Source organism: Lepisosteus platostomus, chromosome 13 (assembly GCF_059453375.1).
Source record: "Lepisosteus platostomus isolate fLepPlt1 chromosome 13, fLepPlt1.hap1, whole genome shotgun sequence".
In the NCBI taxonomy this organism is placed as follows: domain Eukaryota; kingdom Metazoa; phylum Chordata; class Actinopteri; order Semionotiformes; family Lepisosteidae; genus Lepisosteus; species Lepisosteus platostomus.
The window spans coordinates 40,452,614-40,474,360 of NC_142623.1; the positions used below are offsets into that span (position 1 = coordinate 40,452,614).

General features: G+C 37.6%; 2 protein-coding genes across 6 annotated transcripts in view; one reads left to right on the plus strand and one right to left on the minus strand.

Moving 5' to 3' along the window:
• The window catches only part of pdlim7 (PDZ and LIM domain 7), a 51,648-nt gene extending 42,672 nt beyond the window's left edge, over positions 1 to 8,976 (plus strand). For all 4 annotated transcript variants that reach the window (XM_088604635.1, XM_088604632.1, XM_088604636.1 and 1 more), the window contains exons 6-11: positions 1,123 to 1,202; positions 2,904 to 3,138; positions 3,681 to 3,861; positions 4,430 to 4,550; positions 5,298 to 5,413; positions 5,624 to 8,976. In XM_088604635.1, the coding sequence (XP_088460761.1) occupies positions 1,123 to 1,202; positions 2,904 to 3,138; positions 3,681 to 3,861; positions 4,430 to 4,550; positions 5,298 to 5,413; positions 5,624 to 5,710 (820 nt within the window). In that variant the 3' untranslated portion in view covers positions 5,711 to 8,976. The remainder of the gene's footprint in view (positions 1 to 1,122; positions 1,203 to 2,903; positions 3,139 to 3,680; positions 3,862 to 4,429; positions 4,551 to 5,297; positions 5,414 to 5,623) is intronic.
• A 1,572-nt stretch (positions 8,977 to 10,548) lies between these two features.
• Positions 10,549 to 21,747, minus strand: part of unc5a (unc-5 netrin receptor A) — a 195,953-nt gene continuing 184,754 nt past the window's right edge. For both annotated transcript variants that reach the window (XM_088604631.1, XM_088604630.1), the window contains 2 exons: positions 19,673 to 19,851; positions 10,549 to 16,921 (listed from right to left, as the gene is read on the minus strand). In XM_088604631.1, coding sequence (XP_088460757.1) covers positions 16,756 to 16,921; positions 19,673 to 19,851 — 345 coding nt within the window. In that variant the 3' untranslated portion in view covers positions 10,549 to 16,755. The remainder of the gene's footprint in view (positions 16,922 to 19,672; positions 19,852 to 21,747) is intronic.

Below are 21,747 nucleotides of genomic sequence, written 5' to 3' on the forward strand. Positions count from 1 at the left end.
ACATTGTCTGGAAGATTAAAAATTAAGATTAATAAGTCACTGTCTTATTTGTCTATAATTCCTTGGTTCAGTTTTGTATCTTTTATGGACTGGCACTTCAGGAGTAATTTTCTGTTCAATGGGTTGTGGGTGACAAGGATATTACATTTGAGAACAGTACTCATATAATATAATATGATATTAATTATTCATTTAATTATTCATAATTTATTTAGAGTCCCTAAATTCTGCACAGTGAGATCATTAATGAAGATGTGAATAAGGTCAATTGTCGTTTTCTGCTAAAATAGTTTCAGGAAGTTTTTACACATTCAGCTATGTATGGCGAGCATCACCTCTATTGTAGTCATACAAGTATTTGAGAGTGGTTTTTTTTGTTTGTATATGGCAGGGCAAAAGGTTAACATCTTGGAAATGAATCAAGTTGGAAGAAAAAATAATTAAGTTTTGTTCTAATTTAGTTTTTCATGCATTTTTCACAGTCTAGCAAAATCTAAGTGCTGTAATGCAAATGCTGTTTATCTGAATTTCTTTCCACAGTTTCCAGCCATGTGGAGCTGTTGATTTAATATAAAGAGTCATGGCGTTGACACGAGTCTGAACAGAACTGCAGGCACCAAAGTGCCACATTGCAGTTACAAATAAGCTACTTATGTTAAAGGAGCTTAAAAATTTAGAGAAGATGCTTTGTTCAGGAGTGAGTCTTAGTGGTATCATTTCATTATCAACCTGGTTTTTTTTTTCCCCCCCATTTTCTTTAAAATAAAGGCTTCCTCAAATGTTTAAAAAATGGGCGATTCACTTTATATATTGATGTAAAATGTCGACAAAAAAGAGGGGTAACGGAAGTTGGAGATGGGAACACAAGTCCAGGGTTTGTTCACTGCCTAAAGCTTTGTGTACCATTTTGGACAGTGTTTATATTGGCTCTTTCAATTTGTGCAAATATGGATTTTCTTTTTTGTTATCGTCTATGAAACCCACTCTTGAATTTGCATAGAAAGCCAAGACTAGACTGGAGTGAAAGTGTTAATAAAACGTTCTGCTGGAGGCTGTAGCATCCTACCTGCTGATACCCGTGTACTGTATGAACCTGGGTTCTAAAACGGCTTTCCTTCACAGCCATGAGACGAATCAATCTCCTGCCAAGACTGGAGCTGCTGCTGCTACAGTTGGCACAACTGCCCATAAACCTGGTGGAGGTAAGGGAATGGGATCTGTGTACCCCAAAAATATAGGGCACATTTTCTGTGGTAACTCAAATGTTGCATGGTAGCACATTTCAGTGGTACAGTATCTCAAATGCTTTCTGAAACCTGCCCTTGTGTATACTGAGTATACTGCCCCTGTGTAGTGTATGTCTGGTATACATCAAGCTTCACAAAATCTTACTGTAGCTGTTTAATGTATTAGGAGCTTGATAAAGTAGGACACTAAGTACATCTTCATTGTGCAACTAGAAGACTACACAAATCAATCCGGGGGTATTCACGCCTTTTTTATAATTATTCATATCACCACAAACCGCAAAGCAGACTTTCCCCTTTCATTACTGGTACTTTAACAAGTACCAGTAAGAGATGCAAAAATGTTTCTTTTAAATTCTTATGTTAAAATTGTTAAATTGCAGTTAAGAATGGATACTGTGGGCCAGATATAGTAGATGGTGAAACAATTGCAAGTGAGCATTGCATCCTATGCACTAAACCCAAGCACTGTCGTGGCCTGCCTCACCAGAACCACAGTCTGGAACCAGCTGTGATGGGTGAGCGCAGGAAGAGAAACGTCCCTATTTCATATGGTTCATTCTTTAAGATAAAAGACCGGACTATTTGGGCTCAATAGGTTTGACTAACACACTACCTTCATATTCTTCATATTCACGGAACAAGCGTTTCATAATTCTGTGCAGATGTTAAGAGGTTTCAGAGACGCGTGCACAGTTTGTTCTTATAACACTGGGGGAACCAGAAATGGCCAAAGTAGTTATTTTCAGTGATTGGACTATTGTACTAGCGATTTTTCTTTTTTAATGGGGAAAATAGGAATTTTATTAATCTAAACGAATTGTGAAGCACAAGGTGGAAACTCAGGAGGAAGTAAAGGGGTTGGAGATGCCAGCAGCAACTCATACAGTCCCCTGATAAGAGCTGGAGGCAAAGAAGTGGGGGTGGATAACTGTTCCATAGCTACAGGGGCATCATTGGCATGACTCCTCTGGGTGAGAGGCTGCAGGTCAACTAGCTCGGCAGGTACCTGCTCCTGATGGGGTCTTCACATAGTTGGAAGATGGTAGTTAAGACCCAGAACAATACTCTTTTGTTGTGATGCACATCGTCATGGGCAGGAAGGAGTGAGTGTCATTCTGCAATTAATTACAGCGGCGAAGATTAAGGAAATGGGTTCTTCTGAAGACACGCTTTCCAAAACATAAAATATAGAACTTAAAAAAATGACATAAAAGGTGTCATTTGAAGTGTCAGAAATGCCAGTGGCTTTAGAACACTCATTTTTCATGTCTGAGAACCCTCATTTGCACAGTCACTTCCCCACTTTTGGGACTTAATGCAGAAATGCCTGAGGTAGTCATCAGGGGTGTACCCAGAAAGACAAAAAACCCTCTGCAAAATGTTCCTCCAAACTTCACCGTAATCATTGTGCTTGCTCTAGTACATCACCCAACACTTTTCACTCATCTGTGACAAGTGTACAACTCTTACAAAGGATGCAATTCTCCTTTTTTTTACCTGAAAGTGCTGGAGGCTTATTATTTTAGTGCCTCCTTTCTTTTCCAATCCTTAATTGCAGGTGTTTTAAAAAAAATGGACAAAGATGGAGCACCTGTGCAAATCCACTCTTTACTAGATTAAAAAGAATGGCCATTTCCCCCCCTCTCTTTTTAGCCAAAATGACACCTAGACCTGCTGCCGGGCCCTCTTGTCGTCCGCCCTGGGTCACAGACCCCAACTTTGCGGATCGATACCACCCTGACAAGACCAGCACGGTTCTGACCCGGCACAGTCAGCCCGCCCAGCCGACACCCATGCAGAACCGCAGCTCCATCGTGCAGGCGGCGCAGCAGGCCCCAGAGGACAGCAGCCGCACCCCTGTGTGCGCAGCCTGCAGCAAGATCATCAGGTGGGTCTCCAGCCGGAGAGACCGCGTGCTTGATCTGGAACTGTCCTCTTTCCCTTGGCACAGTTTTGCTGTGCTGGTAGGCGCTTCAGAGATCGTGCGGATCATTTTTTGCCATTTCATCCCTTGACGTATGTAAGCTCAAGGTGGCAGGATGCAGATGCATGTTGCATTTGTTTGTGTAGACTAATGTTGATTTCATATTCATGATATGTTTGGACAATTTTGTTTTTGCAGTAATACCCTAATAAAATGGAAAACAAATTGAGTAGTATACCAGTATTTAAGATTCAAGGCTTTCTTTGTCTGGTTGCACTTTCAAAAGTTCCTTGAGAGGCATGACATAACCTTTTGTCTTAGCACTGGATCATACCTTTGATGTGGACCATTTTAGGACTAGATGCTGGAGAATTACGGTGATTTTTTTTTTGATTGAGAAATCAATCCATCTTCACCTGTACAGCTTTAGAAGTTCCTTCCTGAGGTGAATTTGTTTCCCCCCTCTTTCCCTTTTCACTGACTCTATACCTATTCCTGTCTGACAGGGGACGGTATCTGGTGGCTCTTGGTCGCTCCTGGCACCCTGAAGAGTTCACCTGCTCCCAGTGCAAGGTGGTCCTGGAGGAGGGGGGTTTCTTTGAGGAAAGGGGGTCCATCTTATGCACCAAGTGTTACGATAGTCGCTACGCACCCAACTGTGCCAAATGCAAGAAGATCATCACTGGTGTGAGTGTTTTTTTTTTAATTGTACCATCCAATTGAAGACTAGTACTACTTTTTCTTTCAGTGAATAAATGACGTATCTTAACTGTAAGGTGTTTTTTGCACATATACAACATTTTAGGAAATGTATCCCTTATTCAGCCGTTTGGATAAGGGAATCGGCTAAATGAATCAATCTTGCAGTCATGATCATTTTTGGTCAGTGCATTTAAGTACTTTGAGATTAGCATGAGAGCCAAGCACTTTCTATTAACCACAGTTATGATGGATGGAGATGTCATGCCAGCTATTAACTGGATACACCCTTATCATGTCCCTCTGACCTGTCTAATGTAATTTCCTAGAGGTGAGGTTATAAGTTGTTGTGCTTAAAGTCAAGAGGTGCTCTTTTTTTAGCAATAGCGGCATGAGGTTGCAGTAACTATACCGTTATGAACTTTTTCAATAAGATGTGATGTTAACCTGGAGCTACGTGTGCTTGCAGCTGGACTGAACAGCATCTTGGATTTGTCCACTGCTGTTATTCATTAAGTTTTAATGTACAGTACGCGTTGTGCACTCTGTCATACAGGAGATCATGCATGCCCTCAAGATGACCTGGCATGTGCACTGCTTCATATGTGCAGCTTGCAAGATTCCCATCAGGAACAAAGCCTTCTACATGGAGGAGGGAGAGCCATATTGTGAGAAAGGTAAGCTTCCTCCCTGGGTGCGAAGAAAACAAGACGTCTCCACACTCTTTCAAGGACATCTCTTCATTAACTGCATGACTGCCTGGAAAGCTTAGCTTGATTAACAGTTTAAAAGACGTAATGAAGTTTTGTTTTGCTCCCGCATAAGTTGGGCAAAATAAAGTCTGTGTTCTGTTTGGTTACTACTTGTGTACCTGTATTTTTCCCATCTGATGTCTCTGGCCAAGTTGTGTGACAGATTGCCAGTATCTTCATTAACCTCTAATGACAGAATTGAATTTGGCCATTTTAAAATTTTACTAAAACCTTTTATTTGAATTTCATTTTGCTGAAGACTCCTATTTTCTAGCTTTTAAACAAAAACATGAGCCCAGCAATTTTTGTAAGTTATGATACTCTGTTGAAGAGAACAGTGCAGGCTCAGCACCTGAAATTGCAGTTTTAACAAGAAAAGATTGTAAATCACACTCCTTAAGTGCTAGAGACATTCCAAGACTTTTTCATGTTACAATATTGAGAAACTCGGGCATACATTTAAGCTTCACTGTTTGTATCAATTTAGCTTTTCCTTAAAATGTATCACTGACTCTGCATTTTGTAGGCAGTTTCTGTAATCTAAGTTGACTTTTTCTGACATGGTTAGATTTATCATTCTTTGTGTCTTTTGGGACTCAGTCACACTTTCTTGTAATAAGGTATCTTCTGGCATTATAGCGGAGGCTGTTGAATGAATTATTATCTTTACAGACTACGAGAAGATGTTTGGCACTAAATGTCATGGTTGCGACTTCAAGATTGATGCAGGAGACCGTTTTCTTGAGGCTCTTGGTTACAGCTGGCATGACACTTGCTTCGTCTGTGCAGTAAGTCATTTTGATTCATCAACAACTGTTTTGCTGGACAGGTGCTCTCAGTGCAAGGGATCCTAATTTTTTAAAAAGGTGCAGATTAAAAATAAAGTAACTGAATGACCTTGCTGCAAACATTTGCAAAGCTTCTTTCCTTGTTTGGGCATTCTTTACGCATTTGTTCCATTAATCTGCCATCTCTTTGTCTTCTGTTTGATGTCTCAGATATGCCAGATCAATTTGGAAGGGAAGACTTTTTACTCCAAGAAAGACAAGCCCCTTTGCAAGACCCATGCCTTCTCACATGTTTAAAGCATCTCTTCAGCTTGTGTGGTAAATAAACCTGACGGGCACAGGAGCAAAATGAGATGCCGAAAAAGACTGTGCCATCATCTTAATCCATCTTACAACTCTCTCTTCTCCACACTGCCATTGAAACGAGAGGGGCAGTTTTCACCTTCTGTTGCCTGATCCTGACTGCATTGTTTTTGCACTCTTGTCATGCAGAGATTACTGGAGGAGAAACATGGATACTCTTTCCAAATAGTAATGATACTATTTCAAGAATGGCATCATTATTTCAATTTTAATCTAATTCACCATAAATACCAGCCACTTGTACTTTAGTTAAAATCACTTTACAGGCAGAACAAGAGCTACTGCATGAGAAAAGTTATTCAAGGTATTTTCTGCGTGGTAAGATGTTTTTTCTATAGTTTTAAGATTCGTCCCTTATCTAAAAGGACTTTTTTCACCCTTGATTTGAAACCTAGATCCTCTTAAACTATGAAAGGCTCAAAGGCAAAGTAATTATATCAGGGAAAATGTAATTGGTGCTTGATGTATGATTATTTTAAAAACTCCCAGGCTAGATCAAACTTTGCTGTAATCAGGTTGTTTGATTGGGATTGAATCAAAATCAGATACTTATCGCGCACAGTTTTTGTGCAATGTTCAGCTACCACTCAAGACTGAAGGTTAACATGCTGCTGAGTTTTCACCTTCATAATTGAATAGCAGTAAAGTACAACATCTGTTTTGTTTGTCATTATTTTTTTACAGTAGAAGCAAAAATGAAATGCTGCCTATTTTGTTGGTGTCGAATTACATCACACCTAGCTTCAAGACCATTTTCTTCTGCGTGGAACCTTTTTTTTAAAGATGTTTGGTTAGTGTGCAAATGAGTAAGAATGCTTAAATATAAATAACCTTAAAATGGATATATCCATTTTAACCCCCGTTTCCAGCCAGCAGTGTTAAATAAAGGACCTCCAGTTTCTGTCATCCTTTTCTGCTCTTTCTACATTTGTGATGCACATCTTTCAAGAGTTCAATCCTCAAAAAAGTGCATTAGTTCAAATTGCTAATATATTTAAGTATTAAGAGTGCTCATTCTGATGTTGGCTGGATTTTATCTCTGATGAATGATGAATATCTCCAGTACTGGAGTCAGAATTTATTGTTTACTTAAAGTTCTGCTAGGTTTTAATATTAAAATACTTATGTAGGTCAGTGCTAGGTGGTTCAAAGCAGAAGAGCTTGACTAAAATGAATCATGAAAGCTCTATGCAGATTTAAATAGTTTGTCTAATGCTTGAAAATTATATAAATGTGTAGTAAATAATAGAAAATATTAAGTTCCTTATGTTTTTTCTCTATTGTCACTCAAGAAAGCCTTTCCCCTAGAGCAGGGGTCTCCAGTCCTGGTCCTAGAGAGTGCCGTTCCAGCAGGTTTTGTGGGACACTACTTAATCAATTTCTAAATTTTAAGCAGATTTGATTCAGTCATTTTTAGAGATTTTTACATTGGGGGGGGGAATATATATATATTTTTCTCAGTTCTGTATTATCACGCAGTCATAATAAACAAGAACCTGTGAGAAGAATAACTGGACTGAAGCTCTACCTATTCACGTCAAAATGTCTCTTCATTTCTACTGCCTAGAACTGCAAGAAATTGGACCAAGAGGATATTTTTTTTAGCAATTCTTAATAAGAGCACAGGAGCCCTCCCAATCCTAATTCTTGAATCAAATTATTTTCAAACTTAATCTGACAAAAACTGTGCATAAGTAGTTGTAATAAGTAGATTTTATGATGCTGTAGTATTTTTTTTTACAAAATCTCAGAAACAAATTTCAAGGCACTTGTAATCGTGTAATGTGACTGTGAAATTAGTTCACTAATGAATCATTTTTAAGATGCCATTTATATGTAAAGATATAAGTAGTTCAGGTGGGTAGCTGCGTCAGCATGCGTGGGCTGCTAAGGAACAAGTAATAGGTGTATTCCATGCTGAAAAGAGAAGAAAGAAAACACAACGTTTCGGCCGTGGAGCCTTCTTCACACTCCATGGCCGAAACGTTGTGTTTTTCCATTTTCTTCTCTTTTCAGCACAGAATAAACCTATTGTTCCTGTAAAGCTATAATAGTGATCTGGAACCCCTTTCATATTTTGCCCGATGCTCCTTTTCACATTTTCTTCCTAATTACAGCCCTTTTGCCTCTGAAAAGCTTTAATAATACAATGTGTCACACTGCTGTATTACGTACATCAGAAAAGTAAATGTCACATGACTCCCATGGAACCAGTGGATGAAAATGAATTATATGCAAGTATAATTCAGAAGTTTATACATGCACTTCTGATAAAAATATTTAAGAGATTTTTATAAGCATGTGGTATGGTTGTGATAAAACCTAGCCTTGCTTTACAATGAAAGTCCAGAGGTTAATACAGTGTGCTGTTGTAACAGGAACCTAACTTGTATTGAAATCTGTTTAAATTGCCAGACATCACAAAATATGATTATGCTTTTGTGAAGAATGCGTTTGGGTAGGAATGCAAATTAATGTAACACAGAAAATTTAGCAACATGGGATCTACTTGTTTAGTTACTAAAATAAATATAAAATAAATATTTTTTTGTATTGAGGACATATGGAATTGTATGTTGTTTACCAGAGCTGAATATCTCTGTTTTATTTTTAATTCCAAGTGTGGGCAGTACACATCGAAATCAGATATAATAGTAAGCATACACTCCATGATTTCCTGCACCATCAGCACATTTTTATACACTTGTATAGTTACTGGGCACTCAACACCATGTGTACACAATCACCAATTTAAGCTTATCTTTCTGAGTATTGCTATTAAGATTTCCATTTTGTTTTGTAGTATTATGATCTGTACTGTATGCCCCATCTGCTCAAATGTAGGAAAACCAGCAGGCTTCACAAAACCAAATCCAGTAATTGCAAGTTCCCTGAGCACTGAAGTCCACAGCACAATTCTACTGAGCACCAAAGAATAGATCCTGATGGTTCTGTTGGTTAGGATTATATTCCCTGAACAGGGTCTTTATTTTGTTTCATTGTTTTATTCTTTTGTCTTGGTTGTTATATGTATCTTTTCCTTAAACCTTGCTATTTTAAGTTTTTTTTAAAAAAAAAGTCTTATAAAACTACTGTATTCTCATAATATACAAGCTTGAAAATTCTAATAGAAATAGAGGAGACATTTGTGAAAAAGTTCTTTTGAATGTTGACAATAAATTTGTTGCATTAATGTACAAGTTGCCCTTTTCTTTCCTATTCATCTTGCAAAGATTTCATAATCAGGGCATACATTTGATTTTTTTTAACACTAAGGGTTGTGTATTTGTTACACAAGTGTTGTCTGTTGGCATTGTTAGATTGTTCTGTTAAAACTGAAAAACAAAATGCACTGAAGACAAGTGGACAATTATTGATCAAGAGAAGAGAAGGAAGACATCAAAACTGATGCTAGATGATTGACCCACGCAAAATGTAAACTCTGCCTGGTTACTCTGTGGACCACATTGTAGCGATATTTCTGCAGGATGCAGATGAAACCTGAAATCTAGGCTGTATGAGCTCAGGACAGAAAGCTGTGCAACTCTTCTCAATGATGTGGATGCGACTGCAATTTCTTACTCAAAGAAATTCTTCAGTGATGTCATCTGAATCTTTAACAGCTAGATGCCTTTTGCATGATACGAGTTACAGCTTTCATTTTTCTGCACACCTTGTTCTTCGGTGTGTGTGTGGGGGGTACATGCATGGCTGTGAATTTTAGAATTGAATGGCGCCCTATCTATGGTTTGTCTTCAGTTTCAGTTTTTTCATACTATGAACTGTTATTGTCATGGATTGTTTCAAGAAAATCAGATTTTATTTTAAGACTGATCCCTTACATCTAGTGATGAACAGCAGGACATCAAATGTGTATATAAAATGCTAGAATAATTGCATTACTTTACAATTTTATTTTAGTTACACAAGAATTCTTTTGTTCTTTAGAATATTCCGATTTGTATTAGTCTCCCTTTTTTTTAACAATAGTAAAAAAATAATAATGATTCTACAATTCAGGATGTAAAATTCGAGTTGTTGCAGCACTTTTATGAACGGGGATCAGAGGTAGACCTTTGCAAGTCTTCTTTCCTGCTAATTAATTTAAATGGTCTTCAGCACCTTGGCTTGATCCTTAACTGGTGCTTAATCACTTCAGTAACATGGTAGAAGGATTCAATTCCTGCAACTTCATGGTCCAAGACAGAATTGCCCAACTCTGTACAAGGTTGGTCCTGTTCTCAGGTCCTATAGGGTTGGTGAAGCTAAGGGGGTTCAATTCCAGCTCAACTGTTAACTTAAGCTCATTACTGACTTCACTAGGCCAGTTTACCAAATTCTCATCTCTTCTGGTGCTAGTGCTGTAAAAGAGACTTGTAGACACCCTGGTCCTTTAGGATAGGTGAGGTTCCACCTTATTACAAAACAAGTCCTGTGCTTTTTCTACTGGTTACAGTTCTTTGTTGAAGGGATGGACCAGAGCTGGACAACTGCAGTCCTTAAGAGCTAGAATCCTGTAGGGCTGTGTTAAGAACAGATGGAAGACCTAAACTATTAATTCTACTTTTGATCTTGTTATTAAGCAATTCAGATCAGAATTGGAATTAAAGCAAGAATTAAAGCTCAAAGTGTGGATATTTTTATTCATTAAAGAATGCTGATCTGACTGATAAATGGATGTTTTTAGAAAAATCAGATGAAAGATTTATATCCATAAGCAGCTAAATAAAAAAAAAACCTTTTAAAAACCAAAGTAAATAATAAGGAACACATTTTAACAATATATAATTTATTTACATCCATTTTAGTTTGAATTACTATACATACCTTTCAGAAATTTCATATATATATACATAAGGCCAAGTAAATACTTGAATGCACTTAGAAACGAATTTTCAAAATTCTACCCACAAATCCATAGTATTGTCCAAAAAAGTACAGAAAACCTCCTTAAGCCGGTGATTTTCGACTTTCACAAAACTTTTGACAACATGTAATTTACATTGACAGAAGAGGAAAAATTATAACAATAATAAAAAAGAATTATACAATTGCATAAGCGCTGTGGCGTTTCATAAATACAGCATTTCTGAATTACATAAAGGCAAGGAAATAAACATTTGAATTAAGAAATAACATTCACAAATACCAAAAATCTGTTCTCAGTTCTTCAGAACAAAATAAATCTCACATTCATTACACAGAACTGCTATGAATGAGTTCAAGACTAAAAATTATCATACTGAAAAATACTTGGCTTTTAAACAGGATGGAAAATGTTTTTTCCATTTAGGAAATGTATCTGCTTCTCTGACAAGTTGCCCCTTAATATTTAGCTACCTTGCTGTCAGGCTGATAGAGGAGGAAATCGGATACAGTATGTGTTTATGAAGAAATAATATGCTTTATACTGATGATTTTGGTAACTAATCCACATTGATTATTCTGTAGTTTGAATACAGGGCTTCACGGTCTAAACCTTCAAGCCACTGCTTTTGAGGCTAACTGCTTTTTCAGTTTTTCTAGGGGTAGTGGTGTATGGGGTTCTTAGACAGCCTACTGAAATAGCAAGACAGATGTGTTTCAGCACTTCCTTTTTCATGTTTCGGTGCTCTCTTCAGTCATTGAAAATCCAGTAGATCTAAGTGGTAAGAAAATAACATTGCTTGGTATAATGGAAATGAGTTTTCTTAATTTGGTTGTGCATTTGTGTGTGTTATGGAGACTTGCAGTACTTAATCCTAGGGCTTCAGTCATAAGCTCACAAATTAATACAGACCTGCAGTGTTTTCACCAATCTAAATGAAACCTCACCAATGATATCTTAGCAGAGCTGAGAAAATGGAAGAAGTTCTTTATATGGAATGGTATCTGGTTAAAAAATTATTGTCGTGCCATTCTTGTCATAAAACAGAGTAGTGGCTTTGAACACCCATTATATAATCATTTCGATTTTTTCTTCACTTATAGTGTTTAATAAAACACTGAGTGATCTCACATTAATAATGTCAAACAGCCTTTTTTTTTTTGCTATATCTAAATCAGGAGTCTTCAGTTCTGGTCCTGGAGGATTGGTCTGTTTTGCAGGTTTTGCATCTCTCTTTGATGAACCAGCTCCTGAAGCAGTAGGAGTAATTGTTAAATTGTCTAATTAAGCCAATAATGAGTTGAGTTGGAAAGAGAATATGCCGACAAACCGGTCCTCCAAGACCAGGAATAGAGATCTCTGTTTTAAATGAATAAATAACCTCCGTAGAATGCTACATTTGAAAGATGTTGAAATATTCCATATAGAGATTAAATATTCAAATGATTGACACAGAACAGTCAATCACTGAAACAGAATAAATTAGTCTTCAGAGCACATGTTTCTAATAAATTTCAGACTAATGCACAACTGAATATGCAACGAAAACACATTTTGCTCCAATCACTAGGATATACTGTAGTTTTTCATAACTTTTTTTCCCTATAGTAAACACCTAGATAATTTATTCAGGTTACATTTGTCAGATATTTAAAACAAATCCTTTGCTTTGAAGTACTCCACTGCAAAATTAAAAAGTTTAATGTAATACATGGAGTACTATTTTATTGTATTGCATGGTCATTTGTATTTTATTATCCTTATTTTTTAGCCTAACAATGACAGACACTACCATGTATCATTCACATGTGGTGTTTATCATTTAAAAATGTTATTCCTATTAATTTGTTAAAAAATGACAAACACAGTATAACTATATGACAGACAAACTTTAGAAAAGATAGTAGAGGTGACCACAATAGTGTATAATGAATCACTGGAAACTGCAATTAGTCATAAGATGTTTTTGTTTAGAAAAGGTTATATATAATAAAACTTTGGTTACCAACTTTGCTCATACATGTACTGTGATAGTATACTTCTATTTTTTTTAAAAGCATTTTGTTATTTACACAGCTCATTAAAAGAAAATGCTTATACGTATGCACAGCAATTAAATTTTACAAATATGATTAATGGCAACAGCAAACTTTGAGCAGAGAGGACTTACTTAAACCCTGCTCTGGCAGAAGTCTGTAAAATGATGCATCTGGTACCTTCTCTTGCAAAGATTATTTTGACAGAGTTCCAAAACCATCAGCATTTTTTTTTTCACAAGATAGAAAAGATTTTCTTCAACACTAGAGAGCTGTGATTTACAAATAGCATTTAAAAACAAAAAATAAATCAAAACATATGGTATGATTTAAACAAAAAAAAAACCTGCTGGAATCCTGCTCCTTTTTATTAATTTTCAGATGAAATATGAACAAGGTATGAATCCATAAGATTAGGGAACAGTTGCATTTGTAGAACAGGGCGGATATACGTTTTCCTGTCCATAATACAATTTAGAATCACGTTAAAAATCTGTAAGAATGGTAAGAAATTGTTCATCACTAAAAATACAGAATAGCAACACAGAGATAAAATAGTAAAATAATTCATAGTGATATGTTTGCTTTAAGACAATTACAATTTCCAACCATTTCAACACAATTTTCTCCCTCTTTTGGCTTGTGAAACCCAGCTGGACCGAAAGAAATCCACTACTCCTATATGCAAGTAAATTCAAACAATAATGCAGAAATAAACAACCTACTATTATGTAAATAGGTCTAGAAAGGAGTGTTAGCTTTAAGGGATTTGGCTCAAGACTGCAGATGTAAAATTTAATATTTTCATAAAGTTTTGTATGTGATTGACTGTAGTGCTTAACCCTTTTCAGCTTTCAGAGAGAAGGAGAGAGAAAACATTGCTATGTCCTTTGAGGGAAATAGAGATAGCGTACGAGCTTTAAAAATCAAAAGTAAAAAACAAAGTATCTGTTTTACATTTTATAACTTCACTGGCATCCAGAATTGCTGCAATACCAACATTTGCTTTGAATCCTTAAATAGTACATTTTTCCACTTAATTCCCTTTGTTCCCAATGCTTTAAATTAAAGCTTATCATACATCACCAGTCACACTATCAGTGAATGCTTTAACCTACTGGAAGTTTGGGATAAAAATAGAGATTATACTAGCTCATTCAGTGAAGTAAAAAAATGAACACTCTGCTGTGGGCTGTTTTCAGGCCGTCACAGATGGACAGTAATCTCACATATGGCACACAAAGTGCAGAGAGCTGCTTTGCTGTCGGTTGCCTCTGTAGGCAACACAGCTTCTCAAAGAGAAACCTTTCAGACTCTGCCAAACAAGAGAATTTTCCATAGCAGAGGCCATACCCTGTCTGGCCACATGAAAGTTAGTGAATATGTCAAAACAAGACAGCTTCTTTTCTCCGACATCGGATCTCTTCTGACCCCATTTTTACTCGATAGGATAAACAGAATTTTGGCAATTCGTTTACCCATCCATCTACTGTAGGAGTTACTGCCTGCTGATGTTTTACCATAGAGTGATTCTGTTGTTCGGGAAGATGTCGAAAGATATTCAGTGGTAGTGGTACAGTATTAAGATACTAACAAGCGGCTTAGAATAATTGTGGCAGCAACAGAAACTGAATATCCAATCCAGTCCAGCTGAGTATATCCAATGTGTCATCACTGCCATTACTTTATAAGTTCTCTCAACTCATACACAAAAGGCACAATCTATTAAAAGTGTAAAGGACTAATCTTTTAGAACGCTGATTTAAAGTGGAAATGGACTCGGAGGTCCTGCAAGAGGACTGTGGGTGTTTCATTACTCAACACTGATTGTTTAAATAGAGGTCTGATGGCTATGGTTACTTTCAATCAAATATCCCCAGTGCATTTTCTTGCAAGTTCCCTTACAAAAGTGTGTGCCCTAACAGTGCTGAAGTTGAAGTATTGAAGTTCAGCCTATAGTATCGTATAGTATCTTTTGTCCGAGAGAATGTGTGTGCGTAGTTATCAAAAAAGGAGGGTGCTGGAAAAACGTACACAACCTCCCCAAACAGCACATTCTTAAGATACAAAGCTTTTAGTCTGTTTTTACTATTTTACTGTAGTTTGTATTTTCCAGAGGTGGCTGATGAAAAATATTGAATCTCAGGGGTATGCTCACACTCATACGTATGCGCACAGAACATTAATGTGCCCTTCTCCAACAGGAAAAGCAGACTAAGGTTACTATAAACAGGACCCCGAAATGTTTAGCTGCAGCAGAGACACAATTTCCTTCCTTCGGGTTTGAAAAAGATTAAACAAATCTTACATACTTTGACAGCAGTTCATGTATCTTCTGTACAAATCAAAAGTAGCCCATTATATAAAATAATTGCAAAGCATATGGGCTAAGATTAGCTATACTTCTAATGACATAAGAAGCACATGAAAGAGATTATAGGTTTGCACAGAATTATTAATGAAAAAAGTGCCAGGTTGCTGGTGGCAGGCAGCCAGACTGCAAACCATTACTTCAAATAACCACCATTCAACAGCAAGGGCACTAAAGCTGCTTGTAATTATTTCCCTGCATTGTGTTTTAATTAATATTTTCTACCACTAATGTATTTGCTTAAATGTCATTTAATTAAATAAAAACAGCTGCAACAAAGAAACATAGCATTGTTCAAATTAAATAATGACAAGACGAGTGCTTTTCATCTGAATGTTTTGTCAGATCTGTTTCAGGCTTTGTGCTGCTATTCATTGTTTTTAAGGATACGACTAGAATCGCTTCATTAGCAAACATCCATAACCCTTTTCTTTTCCACCCATAGCCTCTACTTAACAAATTATGCACATTACTGTTTGTCTTTTGTTCCAAGCACAATGCAGTAGATGGATGATAAAGTAACAACAATATTAAATTTAATTCTAAATGCTGGCATTAGAGAACAGACTAGATTGCCATCAAGCATTAATTCCATGACAGAAGCTGAGGGAGAAGAACAGGTACTATATTCTAGGTATTGGATTTTTGGGACATGTAAGATTAAATAAAACTGGAGTTTTACCAGGCTTTTAGGGTAAAACTTTTTTATTTTCCACTAAATTCACTTTTGGCTTGCCCCCTTCTTTTCTGTGGTTTTCTGCAGTTGCAAAAGGATTCTGAGATTTGTCAATACCCTCCTGATATTTACAGAGAGATGCCATAGCTTCCTATTTAAATGTTTTAGCAGTTTCTTTCCAAGAGATCATTGCTTTTTACAAAACAATTGAAGCCAACTCCCTATAGAATTCCAGAGAGTTGCCAGGCTCTCATTGTCCTCACATTGGAAGAAAGAAGAGAAACAGAATCAATAAATATTGAATACCTTCCATGTACTATATCTAATTTTTTTGTTGCAAAACTCAAATATTAAAAATGGTGCTTAAATTTGTTAATTTTAGTAAAAAATGAACCTACAGCTAAGGGAGAAGTCAAACATATTACAAATCCTTAACAGCAGAGTTGTTAGGCTGCAGAATCTTGCAGGATTCACAGCTCCTCAAGGCAATGAGATTAAAAAGTGAGGCTGCCACTGGCTATTGGTTTTAGAAACCTCAACACAAGTGCCTCTGCTGAAAGCAAAACTCCACTCCTCACGCTGCAAAACATTACTTTCACTTTCATGTGGTTCTTAACAGAGATGGATATTATGCTCAAGAGATCTACTTCTTGATCAGGTGATACTATTGTTCAGGTGATACAGTATTGTTAACTAAGCTCCGTTTTCTGGTGAAAAGTGTACAAATCTTCCTGCTGTGTGAAATTTATCTTGAGTTTGTGTGTTAATTCCTTAGGTTTAAAGCAAATGGAAAAAAAAGTCGCATATTGTTCCAAGGGATGATCATGCTTAATTAACAACACAGTCTACATTGTGAGGCTTGGTGGCGCTGTTTTGAATCGTGTGGGTTTTAGGCTGGATTCGGTTCTTACAGGAGATAGGCCCTGTCCTCTGCTTGCCAGGATGGTAGGAACTTTCTCCCTCTGCCCCCAAACCCAGGCAAAAGACACAAAGCCCAGGCTTAATCTCTCCGGGTGTCTTATATAAAAATTAACACTCTCCATCCGTCACCAGAAAGATCATGGCCTCCTGCTTGCCTATCTGTGCCATCACAGCTGCCAACTGGTTCAGGTTCCCACTGTGGAAGTGCTGGGCCTCCCACAGGTCCAGGATCACTGATGTTGGACTTGCTTTTGACGCAAAGAAGCTGAGGTGCCTGTGAGGCAGAGAAAAAACAACAACAAGTTAGACGCTTTTAAAAGACCATTATCGTGAATTCCCAGTCTGAAGTCAATATGCTGTTACTCCAAGGCCTCGGTGGTGCTTTCATTGCAAATTTTGTTTGTGTCCCTCTCGACAGCTAGACTGCATTAGCATCCTAATGCACTGAAATTTACAAAAAAGGATTCTGACATATCCTGCGGATGTCATTAGAAGGAATGTTAAGGTACTGAAGAACATAATTGACAATTAAAAAAAGAGAGTCGGGGTCTAGCTGCCTTGCACGCTTTGTATCCCATATGTCAGAGAACATAACATACTATTAAAATTAAACAAAAGAAAATCCGAAATTGAGAAGACAAGGGCTTGGGGAACAGGACAAATGACTGCTTCTAAATGATGCACCAATTTGATTAATCTGCCATGGTATTCAGGTACACTGGAACCTTTTTATATTGCTAGCTTAGATCTTTTGAACACACACCTTGATCGATATCAATAAAAAAGTGACCCCAGCCAGCAGCTCATTTGATGCTTTGGAAATGAAACTCCCTGGTATCTTAAGAGATACTTTCTGACATCACTGAACCAGGACTAGCGAGGTCTGTTGGATCTAATGGCCTTTTCCTGTTCATAAAATGTCTAAAGCTCTTTCATTGTTTCAATGTGATTTGCTCTTACTTTGCTTCAGTACGAAAAAATAAAATGGAAAAAAGTCAGACTAGCCAGAATTTGTGTTTTATTTACACAAAAGAAAAATGAATGAACTTTTCCCTCTTTTCCCCCCCACAGTAAAACATGCTGTATTTACTGTGGGGGGGGGGGGTACTCAACACAGTTATTCCATTAAATTCTCAGCAGCTCCAAGCCTGGCAACCCCACAAGATAACCCTAAAACTAAGCACTCAAACAACACTAACTCTGCCCTGCTGCTTGGCAAATCTGGATCCTCTACTGGAGTCTAAAGCACTCTGAGGGCATTTTCTTTTAGATTTTACACATTGGCAGGGAAGAGTCAGGCACCATATCTCATCTTTCTTATTTATCACCTTCACGTTGTACATCCTCACCTTACTGTTTCTTCCTCATACAGCAAGCATCGTGGATGCTTTTGAAGAAAATATTCAGGGCACACTCTTTACTGGTTTAGATTTTTAAAATATTTTAATACCTGATTTCTTTAAAATAGAGCATGTGAGGGATGGAGGGGCTTTCACAAGCAAATCTGATCAGCATAGTGAATACAGAGTGCCGCAGACTACCAAGAAAAAGGAAACTGTGCTTGTCCCACCCCTTTAAAGAGCGGCATGCTTGATGCGGCACAAGAAAGTTCTTGACCTTAGTTTACTTATGTCTTTGGATCATTTTAATCACATTTCCCAGCTGTGGTGGTCTAGAAATGCAACGTCATGCAGGGTGAAGAGAACTGTAACCACCCTGTAAATACTGCATTTGTGTAATGTGAAACAGGAGACAAGATAGACAATGTACATCTGATTACACATGCAGGAACAATTTTTTTAATCTGAAAAGTAATGTGGATCAAATCTAAAGCAATGAAATGTAGGCTGAGAAGGTCTTTAAATGTCATATCTCTAGCTGGAACATCAGGGCTTTGCTGATAGTACTCCCACAGCAGAACTGTTTAATCCTTCACAAGCCTAATTATCCAGACCTCTGTACTTAAGAAGATATGTTTTGGAGGCCACAAGCTTAGAAACATGTAGTAAGGCCTTCAGCAAAACCAGAAATAGGATTTAACTGGAGCATAATGGGAATCTTACAGCTACCTGTCGGCATATCCACTCACTCTTGATACACTACGCGCCGCATAAATAACAAACTTTTTCTTTTTCCAAGAAACGCATTTAACCAGCTGCGTGCTGTTTTTGGGTTACCACATTTACATTTCTGACTCTTTTCGATTAAACTTATCACGATATCATTGCTCACATCTCACAAATCAGTTATCTTCTTTTTATTCTGAAATTCTTTAAATAATAATAATAATAATTCACTTGCATTTTTCCATTCTGGGTTAAAGAATCCCACAACTAACACCAGGTTGAGATATGGTGACCATTCTGCACCAGCAGCCTCAGTACACAGAAGATCAGGTGGAGAAGGGAGAAATTTACCAAGTAATAATTCATCATTTACATTAAGAGAAAAAATTCTGAAGGTCTTAGATTTTCTGCCAAAATTGGAATTTAGCCAAGACATGGAGGGATAACACCCCTACTGTTACAAACAGTGCCTACAGGTACCTTGGATATTACCAAGGTAGTCAAGACCTCAGATCACATTTCATGTGATGGATGGTACCTGCTACAGCAGAGTGTCTCCAGTCTCCTTACTGGAACACTGGATTGGAAATTCTGGTCCAAAAATGAAGAGGGTCTCCTACTGTTCATCAAAACTAACAACATCTCCTATCAGAGTATCGACCTGGCCAAGCTGCACTTTGTTTCTCAGATCCAAACACTTCAGGCTACAAGGTAGTAACATTGCTGCCACATATTATACACAACAGCATTCTCAACACTGTCTTCTTACAGTATGTAACAAGTGAACTCTTACAGTAAGAAGCAACAGACTGCAATGGGTTTAGGTTTGCATCTGATAGTTTTAAGGGATTTTAAAATTAAACTGATGGATAAGAAGCGTGGAGCCACTCTTTTTTCCCCAACAGTACACTGGGAGGCACTCAAAACCCATGTGAAGCAGGTTGATGGCTGATCTGTACCTGTCAAGCTGGAGCCTCTGTGCCAGCAATCGCCAATTGGCTCCATGTGGGCAGGGGGCATCCAGACTGCTGCAGATCTTCTGTCGGATCAGGTAAGGGATTTGAAATGCACTGGGGCCGGCAAGGGCAGGAGCGCTATTGTCCAAACCAAGGAGGTCAGCGTCCACAGGCCTGCTGTCCTGTAGATGTAGAGATTCAGAGAGGGAGAGAAAGATGAAATAGCAGGCTAAGAACGTATATATGCCCTTTTGTATAACTTTATTACGAGCGATCAGTCCTGGATAGTTAAACTTCAACTGTTACAAAAAGGCAAGAATTACAGTTAGGCACAATCAGTCCTTAGGGACAGGCATGACAATTTACTAGTATCCTGTACAGTGTATTTTTTTAAATATTTGAAAATTTGATTTTTACAGGCCACCTACTCTACCACATCAACTCTTCCTCCTGAAAATTTCCGCAAGGTTTTGGTATCTGATATTTTAAATTATAAATACACCATGCTGGGAATACCCCTGCCACATTTCATTAAAAAGTCTAATTTTCAGTCCATTTCAGAAGAGGTCGCAACTAAGTGGCCGTGTAACAAATCTCAGGTGTTGCTGTTTTGTGCAGTCTTGTACCAGTCAAATGGACGTGCAGTAACCCAGGAACCCTGCAGTAACACTGCAAAATTCACCGTTTACTGCAACAGAGTCACAGTAAAGCAGTAAATCAGAGGAGGACTGACAATGTAGGAAATAACAGGACAAGGAAAAAGAAGTTAATTATTCATTTTTAAACCCTGGAGGATATTAATTTTCCAATCTTAGATGTAAAATAAATAAGTACAGAGACTAAAAGACCAGAAGGTTAAATAGCTTTTTTACTAATGAAGCTGGGGGAAAAGCAGGAAATCGGAATTCCGCAGTGCTGTGTTATTGATTGGCACAGACACACAGCCGAAGGAGGCTTGTATCTGGATAAAGCTCATTTTGGGGAAGAAAACTGTTGCCGTCAATCAAAGGCTGTTTGGCTTTTGGAGGGGGAAAAAAAACCCGCTATCCAAAGCAAACCACCCCCGGCAGACACCGGGTGAGGTTGTAGCTGAGCTGTATCAGCTAGGACAGTGACAGCAACTGAAGGACAGTTTCATCAGCCCACTCGTTGAAGCAGCAGGATGCCTGAGGTGAGGAGAGGCAGCTAGACAGCAGCTTTCATCATACTTCCAGTGTGAAATGATGAGATCTTCAGAAACGGTATTACTGTACATTTCCTATTAATCGAATTATGATATCACATCCACTTATCTGTATTCAGTATATCTTTTATCTCTATATTCATTATATCATTAGATCTATCACTTCTGTCTACCGCCCATCAATCAACACCAAAATATATTTTAGATACATTTATTTCTCCTCTAGCTAAGGAAACCTGCAATTTCCAAACTATTTCCAGCTGGAAGCCAGATCAAAATAAAGAAAATTGAATCCAGGTCAAAGTTGGGGGCTGGCAGCTACAATTCTGACGCAAGCTAATGCTAACAAAACCTTTAAACTGTCTGTGGGCGATTTATACTGCGCAGAAAAACAATCTTAAATTGTACAGTTTCACCTTTGATGCGATTGAATGGTGTCCGTGCTGAGTAATAACAATGTAATTACTAAGTAATGACTCGATAGCAGTAAATAACCATTGACATTTTAAACAGAACATGTCTGGGCTCTCATACTATAAAGCAGTCAATGTTTTTGAACCCCAACAAGCCACTCTCTTAATGGAAGGTATTTTTATTTTTCTATTTTTTGGGGGAGACAAATTACATAGCACATCAGTACTCAGCACTCACAGTGCTTCACGAGTTACATTTCATTGGAAGCAGAAACAGCACGTCCTACTCTTTCAGATATCCTGGGGTGGACTGAGATGATGATATAATGTAATCCCATACATGCAAAAGTGAAATATTTTTAGCATGAAGCACACTGACTATGCGGACATAAGGAATTGTAGTTTAAGGGTTCCAATCAAGGACATTTTATATAGTGGAAATTATTGTTTGTAAAAACAAGCAGGCAAAAGGAAAAAGATGT